This window comes from Zootoca vivipara, chromosome 9 (genome assembly GCF_963506605.1).
Source record: "Zootoca vivipara chromosome 9, rZooViv1.1, whole genome shotgun sequence".
In the NCBI taxonomy this organism is placed as follows: domain Eukaryota; kingdom Metazoa; phylum Chordata; class Lepidosauria; order Squamata; family Lacertidae; genus Zootoca; species Zootoca vivipara.
This window is the reverse complement of record NC_083284.1, coordinates 50509423-50523399: the sequence shown is the minus strand read 5'-3', so window position 1 is coordinate 50523399 and position 13977 is coordinate 50509423. Positions and strand designations below refer to the sequence as shown.

The following is a 13977-nucleotide window of genomic DNA, read 5'->3' as shown; positions in this document are numbered from 1 at the left end:
CCCACTGAAAATTATTGGCTGATGGAATAAAAAGAGACTGGGGAGGGTATAGCAGCAAATTTTCTTATCTATTTCTTGCCTAATTTGTTTTGTTTTGTGTACAAATCCAGAAAAATGTGAACATTAATACAAGCAATATCTTGCAAAAATCTGAAATAGTCAAGACAATGAAAGTAACTCACATGTCCTACTCTATTTTATTGATAGAGAAAAGCAGCCATTTTGGCCATCTAATAATTCAGTAGTAGTTTATAAAATTATAATGGGGTTCAGTTTACTAAACCTTACTAGTCTTATACTGGGACACTTTGCCTGCTCTGAATTGAGAAAGTGCTTCACAGATGTGACTTCAGAACATTGCACATTTTTCCTGTAATTGCATATCCACAAGTATACAGCACTGGTATGAATGCATAACCTCCCCTTCCTCTGTTTCAAGGCCAAGAAACATACTCTGAGGCAGTGGAAAGCAGGTTCAAGCATTCCCAAGTCCTGGAACAGCATCCTTTCTCTCCAGGCATTAGAACTACACATCCCAAAGTCTTTGGCAGAAAGATGATGCTACATACATAGTTTCTGCAAAGGAGAAAGCCCCTGAAAAGGGTGAAGAGTAATATTGTATGTCCTTACCAGTAGTACTATATTATTATTTGCTTGGATAATTAAATCAATACATCTTGTTTCGCCTAAGATTTCTAATTTATGAATTTATTTTGCACTTTTACATATAGAGCACCTCTGAACTACCGGTACATTGTCCTCTATATATTCCAGGACAACAGTTCCCGTTATTTCTCATTCTCCCACAAGTTTTTGGCTATACAGACTCTGTTCTTTCAAAGTTGAGATTTGTACTCTGAACCCTATATAGAATCATAGAAGAGTTGGAAGAGACTTCAAGGGTTATCTAGTCCAAACCCCTGCAATGCAGTAATTATAGACGTTTCACTCACCTGTAGCTTCTAAATACTTCTAAACAAACAAACACACACACACACACACACACACACACACACACACACACACACTGTGGTAGTCCAGCTGAGAACTAAGTAACTAGCATTAAATGCCCTTCAAGTGTTCATTGCTTTTGTTCCTTTAAGGAGGGTACTTAAGGATATTTATTTTTTCAAATGGCAAATTCCATAAGTGTTGCATAACCTAGATATCAAAGTCTAATTATCAGCTTCTGTTCAGTCAATGATGCTATAATTCAAGAGTGCTGATTGTGAGATCGAAGTGTAGCTTTGGATTACATCTGGCCCTGTACTTTACAAGACAACTACTATAATTACTTGGCACATGTTCCTCACAAGAGGAATGAATGCAATACATAGCTGTCAAGTCTCCCGTGTTTTGCGGGAAAGCCCCGTATTTAAACCCGTTTCCTGCTGTTATCCCGATTGAAAAAAATCGCGTAAATCCCCCAGATTTAGAAAGCAGCTCCTACCGGCCAGGGAGGCTCCTTCTGCGCATGTCTGGACATGTGCAGAACCAATTTTCGATGCCGCTCTGCCCATTTCTGGGCACCGGAAATCGGGCAGTGCCGGCACCGGAAGTCGCTTCTACGCATGTCTGGACATGCGTAGAAGCGACTTCCGGTGTCACGCCGCTGCTGCTCCCTTATTTTTTAATCCGGGAGTTGACAGCTATGATGCAATATGTCACTGTTGTAAAATGCTTAATGGTTAATGGTATATTTTTGTGCATAAATCCATTTTTTCTCCATAAAAATAATTTGAGTTTACTGAGTGAACTTGTGAAGCAGCATTTCTCTGTCATTATTATGTTATTAGTTTTACTTTTATTTACTTCTATTTTGGTAGCGTTCAGTATCTCCATTCAGGATCAGATCCTCATCATGATATTCAGTGTTCCAACATAGGGTGGGTTGAGCAGCAGTCCCTGTAGAGAAAATCACAACATCAAAGTTGCATTTAGAGGGGCTGAACCTTCTTGGAAACTGAAGGCATTTTAAAAGTACTTGTTCATCATGGAATCCTGGCAAGAAAGATAAAATTGTAGCTATAATCCCACATCCATTTATTCCATTATATTTACACACCCACACTGACACACTGTTGCAAAATTTAGGCCAACACATTTGATTTTTGTTCAAACAGAATAAAAAAAGCAGTCTGTTACTATGTTTTATATACAACATATTGTTTGTGCCCTTAGTATTAACAAATAAAAAGAGATTTGCTACAATGCAATATGCCTGAGGCAACCTATAAATTAAAGCAGTAAGAGATATTCTAAAACAAATGTACAATATTTTATTTATTGCAAATATTCTCGTACATTCCCACACCCTTTAGTCAATGAAGACCATAACTATATTTCAGAAGAAAGGATTAATGATTCACACCATCCCTTTTACAGGCTTAGAATAAGTCCTTGTCCATACTTAATGCAATAATAACATTCTCTTCAGTTGATTAAAATACGCCCAGTATCTAAATGACAGGGGTGGGAAAATACAGGCTCATTACAAATAATGCAGGACTGGTAAAAAAATGGCAGAGAGTGAATTCATAAGGGGGAAGAGGGTTGTCAGAGCACCTCCTATCCATCAGGCTGCCACTACATTTGTTGAAGGATATACCAGTTGTTCTGGCTTTGCATGGCCTCCATAAGAAGCTGCCTGAAGAAAGGTTAAGTCCACTTCAGTGCTCTAAAATAGCTAACAAGGCCTGATCAGAGCTCAATATAAGGCAGAGTGGAATTCTGATGATCAGCTGATGCATAGGACACCCTGCCCTCTTAGGTACTGGGAAACAGTCCCTGCTCCTCTTCAGTTGCTCTGTTTCTCATCTGTAGCCACTCTTCCAGCTCCTCCTTCCACTTATCAGCCTCCTCCAGTGTACCCTGGCTCCACTTTCTTCTTACAATTGCCTAAGCTGAATGTCTGGTGAAAGATTCCCACCAGCTTTGAGCACCCTCCCTAAAAGGCTTTCCACAGGCTTTTCTGGGAAGCTGGCTAGGTACTGACACTTTTCAGTCAGCATTGTAACTTAATCCCACCATCCCGCTTTGGAATGCTCCAAGTGGCTTCAAAGGTCATGCTCAGAATACGTAAGCTCATTACAATACACTGAAGCTGGAGCTGCAGCAGATACTTGCCCTTAAGGAGAACAGGCATTCAATGAATGGTGGGGTCAAGTGTTAACCCAACACTTTCTTAGACTTCTCTGGGTCAAGTTTTAGCCAATAACCTACAGAATGTGCAGTTATTCTTAAGTAGAGGTGAACTGAAACTAACTTGCTTACTTTGGAACCTTGTTTTCAGGCAGCAAAGTTGCATCCCTATTTTAATCAATGAACGAAGGGGGCTAGAGGTTTTCCCCTGACACTGAATACCCCCAACCATTCAGTGCTGGAAGATAGGACAGCATCTACACATTGCCTAGGCAACCAGACAACTCTCCTGATCTTCCAGCAAAATAGTAGTGATAATTGTGGCTGTAGCAGGCATAGAAGAAACAAATTTGGAAGTAAATTGAATAGTTTTTTCCCCAAGGGGATTTCCTATCCCACAAGTACCAAATTTCATCCCCCAATTTTCTGTTGACTCATTATTTTGCTTAGTCCTGGTTTTAAGACTTTATTGACATACATAACCTGTAAAGTTTATAAGCAGGTTCAAGGTATGTACAATACCTGTTATAATTGACTCAAATGCTTCAGTAAGCAATAGAGTTATCAATGAAGATAACATTCCAGTGGAATAAGTTTGGAGACATGTTCAGTATTAAGAATCATCTCAACACTTCTAGATTTCTACTAAGCAGCTCTCAGCAAGCAGATTGTGAATTTTTCCATGCATCTTGAGGGTGTTGGATCACCCTCAAGATTCAGCACATCCAGACATCCAGCACTCACAAACCCTTCCATCTCCAAGTACTTTCAAAATCAGCATTTCCCTTCATTCAGGAAACCCCTTGTCTAGTGATTTACTAACTGGGAAACTGAGGCCTGTGCTGGTGATTGTGTTGTACACATGTGATACTATTTAGCATGAGACAGTGAGAAAAACATAAGGCAGAGAGACAGAGCTTAATTTCTAAGATATAAATATCAAGAAACCTGACCAAAGACATGTAGGCTATAGGAAAAATATAATGTTACTAAAACAAATGCTCGTGGTAATCTCTAACCTACAAAAGTCTGTGGTGAGAATAAGTAGCTTTAACCCAGAGACCAACATCTGGCAAGTGTCTCCAGAGAAGCAGAATAGAAGTTAAATATAGATCTCCTAGTTCATGGCTTCAGTATGAGTTTAAAATAAAACATAAGCTGACTGTGTGGCTACATCTTTACAAGAGAAATAACTGAATGGTCCCACATAGACAACACCTGAACAAACTCCAGTGTCCCTTAGTTTCCCACCTCCAGATGTTCACATTTAGCACCCAGCTCTTGATAGTCATGCTTAATTTTTACAGCTGTACCAGACCTATATTTGATATTATTTCAAACAGTAGCCCTTACTGTTTCAAGTCTGGTAATAGCAGTGTGCACATTTATTCTAAAATGGTTTTAATACTAGAAAGATTCAACATGAAGCACTGCAGAAAAATAGATAAGAAATGAGCAAAGGTTACATTGGTGGGGGAAGGATGGTATGGTTTGCTAATGAGTATAGATCTGAGACTTCCTTTTATGATATCAGACATAACCTGATTTATCAATCAAAGAAAGGGTTTGGTAGAGTTCCACTCAATTAAGTCATATAGTTTTGCTTTATTGTGTTAGAATCTGATGATTATGATATCATCCATGCCTGGATTTTTTGTATTAGGGATTTGCCTAGTTGTTGATTTAATAAAGCTGAAAGGATTGCTTAACCAAATCAGATATGTGTTAAATCTTAAATCTTTATATACTGACCTCATAGTGGCAAAGTAAACTCAGCACTAGACAGCTTAGACAAACCCAGACAGGAAGCAGCAATATAAATCAGATTCATATTGGGGAGGGAGGCGAGAGTAATAATTCACAACACAATAAGGTACACAGTTAGTTACTTTCTTTTTTTCCTTTTCCTTTTTTTCCTTTGAGACCTTTTGCACCAATAAAAACCTTACAATGTTGGCAAAAAAACAGTCCTCTCTGATGTTGGGTAGTCTAATAACAATCAATGTTTATTTATGTTGAACACCCAACCCCTTTTCTGTATGTAGGTATTGCTAGCTTTTCTATTGCTTGTCTCCTAGGATGCCTTTTTATTGGACAGACAATTCCAAGATACAATAAAACAACACCAAAAACAAGTAGCAAGCAATAGGGCTGAAACTTAAAAAGATGACAATAAGGCAGCTAAATGTCTGAGCAGTGAATGCTGCCATAAGCATTAAGGGCCACAGCAATTAGGGAAATAGATGTCACCTCCAGTGACTACTGAAGGAACCCTTGGGGTTCCTTCCAACTCTACAATTCAAGGAATCTTTGAAGAAAAAGTTGCTTGAGACTGAAGTAAAAGACTGCTATGACCTGGATGCTATGTGATGGTGATGGAGACACACTATAGAGGTGAGAGAGCAAAATGCAATTTTAACTAGTCTGGAGACACTCATATTTATCTACAATTTCAGGTATTCTTCATTTTATCACCTTTCCCCCTATGCTTACAAATAGTACTGAATGGTGAAGGAAAGGGAATTAGGGATGACGGGCAGATCTGCCCTGAAACTCAGAAGTGTGTCTGTTCTTCTATTTCATGTGGTGTGACAGCTAAGGGGGCACTCAGACATTCACTTATATACGAAAGAACTATTGAATGGTGCTCAATTTCTTGACTTTTTTGCAGTTGTGGGATCTATTAATCCTTTTTCTATTACACTGGGAACATATTGTTTATTTAAGGTAAAAGGGCTCCAGATTTCCAGTTTTACTATGCTGTTAAATTAAATATATACAGAAATATCAGCTCTGTGTGAGATAGTCATTGGACTAAATGAGCAATAATATAACTCTCTGGCTTTAAACCAAATATTGGTTTCACACATACACCCTTGAAAGACATAGGGGGTATCTCTCCACTCTCCACAACAGTTCATTGTAGACATAGTGCTGCTGATGCATGCAAGTTTTGTGTAGTGTCCACATGATGCTAGCCTCATAAAATGATGTTCACTTTATTTTCTCATTTAAACCAGATTTACAATTTCTGCATAAAATCATTTATTAAAAAACACATGGAAATAGTAAAGCCAGATTAAGTGGAAGAGGGGATGAGACAGGATAGTGTTTTGCAGATGACAATGTCATGCAGATACTGAAAAACTTGCAAACATGAATACCACCATGTCCACAACAAACTGTCATGTGAAAGCGCCCAGTGAAACTGGTTTGAGCCTATTCACAGGACCAGATTCTTCATGGATCTTCCTCTATGCCAGGCATCCCCAAACTTCAGCCCTCCAGATGTTTTGGACTACAATTCCCATCTTCCCCGACCACTGGTCCTGTTAGCTAGGGATCATGGGAGTTGTAGGCCAAAACATCTGGAGGGCCGCAGTTTGGGGATGCCTGCTCTATGCAGTGCAAAAAGCAGTAATCTATCCTTCCACAATAATATTTTCTTTTACTGTTGTCAACAAAACGTGCAGAATATTAAAATCAGTATGCTTCAAAGCAGAATTTCAAATGATTCCAGAAAACAAGAAAGTCTTATTTCACTGAGAAAAAGTAGGAAGTTTCAGCATTTACAAATTGCCTTCCGTGCATAAAAGGCAGGGTCTCAAAGAAGCCCTGGATTAACTATGAATACAAGTTCATCAGTAATCCATCAGAAGCAACAAAATTCAAAGCTGATAGAGCAAAGAGATAATATATTCAAAGTCAAGTGGAACAGAAGCCAGAATGTTCTAGCTGTAATATTTTCCTCCATCACAACATCATGCTGACCGTCATGGGTCAGTTACATTCTATACAATCATGTGAGTGTTGCTTTGCATTTATATTTCTCAGAAGTCGTATCTTAGGCCTTCAATCTTTGATTGAACACATTGCAAGGGATACCAATGTGGCACACTAATTATGCATTCAAATCTCCATATAAAGCTTTCAGAAGTAATTCTACACAACAGCCTGATTTTGCCAGGTGTTGAACATTTCTCTGAGTTACAGAATGGCTGGAAAATGCAGCCTGCACCAATGTGCAAGTAAATATACAGTGCCTGACAAAAGTAATCCAAGTGAGAACAGTGAACTATATACAGTGGTACCTTGCAAGACGAAAATAATTTGTTCCGCGGGTCGTGCCGTCTTATGAAAATTTTCATCTTGCAAAAACAAACAGCAGACGGGGGGGGGAGCGTGGGGAAAAAAATTGTCTTGCGAGACGCAGCCATAGAAAGCTTCGTCTTGCGAGGCAACAAAGAATCGCTAGACGCTTTCGTTGCATGAGGCATTTGTCTTGCGAGGTACCACTGTAAACATTCCGAGCTGGAATTAAAACATGTATTCTAAAAGGAAAAAGACTGATCAACTCTGTCACACACAAAAAAGAGTAAACTTTTACTAGCAGCTACACTAAAGCACAGAGTTTATGGAGTACAATTCTAAAAATGGCATGTATTAGTTTGTTAGATACTAGCTGATAGTAAGGATTCAAGGAACTTATCTGAGAAATTTGGTTATTCTTGTATTGTACATATCCATTTTAGATGAAAGCTCACTAATATTATAAATTTATTTTTATAAGTTTTATCTGCTATGGAGTCAATATTCTGTTTTAGATATGGAGATGGAGGAGAGAGATGAAGTTAAACAACAGATCAACAGAGCCAGACTGATACCTAGGGAGAACCTGCTGCAAGACAGACCCAAAAAAGAAAATAACAGAACACCACTAGTCATCACATACAGCTCCCAAGTTAAAACAGTACAACGCATCATCAGAGATCTACAGCCTCTCCTGGACAATGACAGCTCCCTTTCTCAAGCTCTGGGAGGAAGACCTTTCATTGCCTACAGACAGCCACCCAATCTTAAACAACTCCTCACCCACAATAATACAACCACCAGACTTAACATGGACACTGGTACCAGAGCCTGCAATAAACCCAGATGCCAACTTTGCTGCCACATACACCCGGACAACATCATTACTGGCCCCAACAACATCCAACATACCATCTCAGGACTATTTAATTGCTCATCTTCTAACATTGTGTATGCCATCAAATGCCAACGGTGCCCTTCAGCTCTCTATATTGGACAAACAGGCCAAACCCTACGCCAAAGGAAAAATGGACATAAATCTGACATCAGGAACCATAAGACTGAAAAACCAGTAGGAGAACACTTCAATCTCCCAGGACATTCTATACAAGATCTCAAAGCAGCTGTTTTATTACAGAGAAATTTCAGGAACAGACTGGAAAGGGAAGTTGCTGAATTGGAAATCATTACCAAGCTTAAAACCATGGAAGCACCTGGGATGAATAGAGATATCGGATTCTTATCTCATTATGCATGATCAAGCTTTCTTTAGCACCTCAGCCCAGGACTAATTGCAGCCATCAGCAGCCATTAACACCCATCTACAGGTTTACCACTCCCATCAGCCCATCTCCCATTCCCACCCACCCCCACCACCCTCTGTATATATATAGGGTCTGACACTTCTGTTTCTAGTGTATCTGAAGAAGTGTGCATGCACACGAAAGCTCATACCAAAATATAAACTTAGTTGGTCTTTAAGGTGCTACTGAAGGAATTTTTTTAGTTAAGCTGGATTGGGTCATGTGGAAAGGCCTGAGGTAAGATTTTTTTTTTCCAGATCAAGATTGTTCTCAGCAATCCAATGCTGTTCTGCATCTTACCACTACCACACAACTACCTTGCTTCTTCATTTCCTTTGCCTCACCTCATTTTATTTCACTCTATCTCTTTTACACCAACCTAGTTTTGTGTTATTCCCAAGACCTGATCCACTGATTTGATTATTTCTATGGCTTCACTGGGAAGAACTCCACATCCAATCGATGCACATAGAAAACAAGTCTAGGACAGGTTATACAACCCTAAACAAGTCCTCACACATCCATAAGGCCTGCATCACATTTTGTAAATTCCAGCTCAACTTCAAAAGTAGGCTATTAAATAGAGCATTTTACACTCTTTTAAAATAACTCTATTGAAATTAGTAGTAATCTTCACTAATATTAATTTTCTTTGATATGCAAAATGTGGCTAACCTATTTAATAGCACACAATATGGTGCTGCTAAACTGTGTTAGTACCCAATATGGTGCCATTACAACTCTGTTAGTTAATCATTTCTGCACCTTTATCTAGGTGAACAAAAGCCATGCTGCTGAATCTGCACAGCTTCTTATGAGGAATTTGATTCTCATGTGACAGTATTATTGTTCCAAAAGTTCATGTTCTGTTATTATTTTATTTTGTACTTGTTAGATTAGTAGTATCTATTTGTGATAATGTAAAACAGCCATATTTTTCCTTTTGGAAAATCTCCAAAATTATTTAAATAATACCAGGAGCACACACTTAAAGATCAGTCACAATTTCTTTTTTAAAAAAAGTAGATTAAAGAAAGTCAACAATGTTTTCTCAATCAACAAGGGAAGATGCAAAATCTGTGTATGTGTCTGCGTGTTTAAGCTGTTTATATCCAGAAATGGTGGGACAGAGAAAAGAAAATACTTTATTCTGGCTATAGCTGCACATGTGATCTGCCTTCTGTAAAATAGATGGCCAACTACACTTTCATTAAATTAGAACAAGATGACAAATATAAAATTTGCTAGCATGCACAGCAGCATAGCTGCCAAGTTTTCCCTTTTCTCGCGAGGAAGCCTATTCAGCATAAGGGAAAATCCCTTTAAAAAAGGGATAACTTTTTTAATAGCACAGCAGACAAGCATTAAACATTATGGAAGGTTTCTACAGTACAAAAATGGATTTGAGCACTAGGGAAGAAAATATATTGAAAGTACTTCCTAATGAGTTTCATTCATTTCTCCTTCCCACGCAGTGGGACTTATAATGGCAGTACATTTGATATCTGATTGTGAATCTGGGGAAGCACGTACTTCACAGATGTATTAACTTGAAAATATTGGTAAAAAGCAGACGAAGAGCCATGGATGATGGGCCTTTAAGCTTGAATTTACAGTGGCAACTAGTACAATGGGTGACCAATGACACCACACAATGTCCATTTAATGCACTGCATTAAACACACACACACACACACTGACTGCATGGTCTATATTAAAACCAAAAAAAATTAAGAAATCATTTTGAAAGAGAAATAAAGCTTGCAATTGCTAACACAAAATGCTGGTGATAGCTATCCACCAGAAAGCTAAAGCTACATATAGAATCATAGAACTGAAAGGGACCATGAGGATAATTTAGTGTAACCTCTTGAAATCTTTTACTTAACAGGGGCTTGAACCCATGACTCTAAGGTTAAGTGTCTCCGGCTCGACTGACTGAGCTATCATGATTTTAAGAATGGACACTCCCAGCAAAATCTAAAGACAATAACTTCCCTAGAAGGAAATTAGTTAATTCACAGAACAAATGAGATTACTGTCATCCAAATTATTACAGTCTGATAACAAGGTTATCTGAGAAGTTGAAGCATTATTCTGCTGACACATCAAAATATTTTCTGTTATCAAAATAGACATCTATAAACTGTCTCTGTTGGACAGGAAATCAAATAAGGTAATAATAAATCAATCAAATGAAGCTGGGAACTAGATACTTCCATGTATTATGAAAAATAAAACTAATAAATGTTATTTAAAATAAATTGAGCTCTATTAGATAAAACTGAAGAAGGCGTTTCTGCAGTATGATGTAAGTCAGGTTCATTAAATCATTCTGTAGAGCAGGCATGTCAAACCTGCGGCCCTCCAGATGTTTTGGACTACAATTCCCATCTTCCCCAACCACTGGTCCTGCTAGCTAGGGATCATGGGAGTTGTAGGCCAAAACATCTGGAGGGCTGCAGGTTTGACATGCCTGCTGTAGAGCATCTATTGGGAGATAGCTGCCCAGATATTTTTGCTTCCACCATTGACTGTGTAGAAAAACTTTGTGAAATTTACCCAGAATCCTGAAACGTTCCTCAAAGGACTCACAAATTGATTAATTTTTGATAGTGCATTTTAGAAAAGGTCCCACTCACAATCCCATTTCTAAAAAGCTCGGTGCATCCATTCGTTTTAGAAGTGTCGTACCAGGGATAAATCAATGTGTTAAGAATTGCTTGGTAATATTGTTGTGGGATTAATCTTACAGAACAGATCATCAGCACGATTACCTTTGGCATTCTGTGTGTACAGAGTTCCATTCTAAGCATGAAAAGCCTTCTAATGCCAACATAGGAGAGCTATATATTGAATGATCTGCCACCATTCAATATTTAATCCTGCAATTGAAACCACTAAAGGGATACAACAAAGTAACAAGATGAATGAATTGTGACCTCCAACTTGCAAAATGCCATCCTGAACAATTTATCTTTTGGGCATGTAGTGCATCCCATGGCTAATATTTCTATCACTTCTCCCGAGTTTAGGATTTGTAGATTTGATCAATGCTACATTAGCAAAGCACCTGAGGTGACAGACTGGGAATCCATTGCTTATGCTTGAACAATACGCTAGGTCAATTTGGAATATCTGGGGTCTGAAACAAAGGCCTATTAATGAAAAATCAATTTTATTTCAAAAACTGCATTCCTAAGCATCTCTTGCAAGGTGACTAGAAATAAAGTGTTTGTGAGTTGTGAAAAAGCAATAAGGACTTGAACTAGGAAGCAGGTGTTTTTAAGTTTAGAAAGCATGGTGCTTTTTAATATTCTGGTTACTTGCCTCTGTATGGAAAATTATTAGTCCATACATAAAACATTTGTACGAAGATTGTGATAAATCCCAAAGAGTGATAATACTTGGGGAGGAATCTAATTGATGCCTGTGATCAAATTTCAGTGGATGTCTCCACTAATAGAAGAGAAAGGATTGATTTTTGCTGATTCAAATTCCCCACTGCAGTCCCCCATACAATCTTGCACTCAGTCCCCAACTCTCCAAAGCAGATTTTTTGGGAAGATGGGGGCCGCAGGAAGCAGGGGGAAATGAGGGAAATGGATCAAGAGCCCTCCCCAAGACACCATTATAGTGTCTCTTCGATAAAGCACTCTGCCCTTTACACTGATTATACTATCCAGGGAAATATGTAGATTCTCTTTGCTCCCCCTTCACCAGCCATGATGGGGCACAAATTCAGTTTGCAAGTATGGTTAGCACAGTTCTTAATGGGTTACACCAAATGGAATTGAATCCACACAAATAGAAGACTACCCTGAAACTTTGTGATCAAGCAAGCATTCCTCCTGCCTGGTCATAACAGGACAAGGAAAACACCCATTTATCCCATCCAGTATATACACATTTCTTAAAAGAGATAAATTCTGAGCAAGGAAACAATAATGTATTAAGACTCTCAAGTTCAACACGTACAGTGTATTTTTGTGTTTAGGTACAGACATCCATTAAAAAATTTTTTTTTGTGCCACAGCTATTCTGTTTCTTTTCCTGTGGCTGTCCCGTCCGTCCGCCCCCCCCCCCCCCCCATTTTTGTGCAAGCAGGGCTGGACTCAGACTGATAGCTTTCTCCTAGGCTAGCCAAACACAAATCATCACCTTTTGAGACAAGGCACTGGCCATTGCAAGTTTGCTCACATGTAATTATGTAGCAGCTCCTCCACATTGGATTAAGAGGCAATTTCACAACTAAGTGCAATTCTGAACAAATCAAACAGAGTATCTATGCTGTATTGTGCTTTGTGGCAGTGAAGACTCACAATGAACAAGCATACACATGCGTTATGGAAGGACAGGAAAGGGCTAGCAAGCTGGGAGAGCCCTACAGTTCTTTGTCTGTAAATGAGGACAATGACAAAGAGAAATGTTTGTGTAGTACCATTTTTAAATATCCTTGCCTTTTCGTAGCTTTTTATATGCCTAGCCTATGGGCAGATTTGTTTATTTTTTATTTCCTAAAGATGGGATAAAGCATTGTCACCACTGGCTTTTATGCCTCTACTGAAAGAGTACAGAAAAGGGAGCAAAAGTTTACCGTATATTATACCAGTTTGCTCATTCTCAGATCCTGCAATCATAATCTAAGGCCCTTCTTCATGTGCCCATGGGAGGTTGGAGGGTAATTAAACTATCTATGGTCTTTAAAACTATGTTTTGGTTGGGGGCCATTGTTTTTGTTTGCTGCTATGTTATGTATTGTGTTTTTATATTGTAAACCACCCTGTGATCATGAATGGCAATATAGAAAATTAATAAATAACAATATTTTTATTTTGATGAGAAATAAAGCAGTTGCTACTAGAGGAAGAAAAGGTGGTAGGCTATTGTATCTACTACTACTACTACTACTACTACTACTACTACTACTACTATCTCCTCTCTAGTCTTCTTCAGGCTAAGCATATCCAAATCCGGAACTGTTCCTCATAAAGCTTGGTTTCCAGACCATTTTATTATCCTCGTCACCTTCATTTGCACATGTTCCAGCTTCTCAATACCTTTCTGAAACTGTGGTGCCCAGAACTGGATACAGTACTCCAGATCAAGGAAAATCAGAGTGGTTTTTGTGTGTGTGTGTTTTTTGCTGCTGCTTTAGATCCTTTGCATGTGTACTGTTAGCAAGCCAGGTGTCCCCTATCCTATATCTGTGCATCTGATTATTTCCACCTAAGTGCAGAACCTTACATTTGTCCCTATTGAAATTGATGTTGTTGAGGTAATGAGATATTAGCTACCCCTCCCAGTTTGGTGTCATATTCAAATATGACGTGTGTGTGTGTGTGTGTGTGTGTGTGTGTGTGTGTGTGTATGTATGTGTGTGTGTGTGTCTATGTGTTGGCTGAAACTATTGTCCAAAAGTTTGGCTGCAGAACACTACTTC

At 38.7% G+C, this 13977-nt stretch overlaps 1 protein-coding gene across 3 annotated transcripts in view; it reads right to left on the bottom strand.

Moving 5' to 3' along the window:
- Positions 1 to 1554: 1554 nt before the first annotated feature.
- LOC132591162 (teneurin-3-like) overlaps positions 1555 to 13977 on the bottom strand; it is a 1137496-nt gene continuing 1125073 nt past the window's right edge. For all 3 annotated transcript variants that reach the window (XM_060278723.1, XM_060278722.1, XM_060278724.1), the window contains one exon: positions 1555 to 1905. In XM_060278723.1, coding sequence (XP_060134706.1) covers positions 1805 to 1905 — 101 coding nt within the window. In that variant the 3' untranslated portion in view covers positions 1555 to 1804. The remainder of the gene's footprint in view (positions 1906 to 13977) is intronic.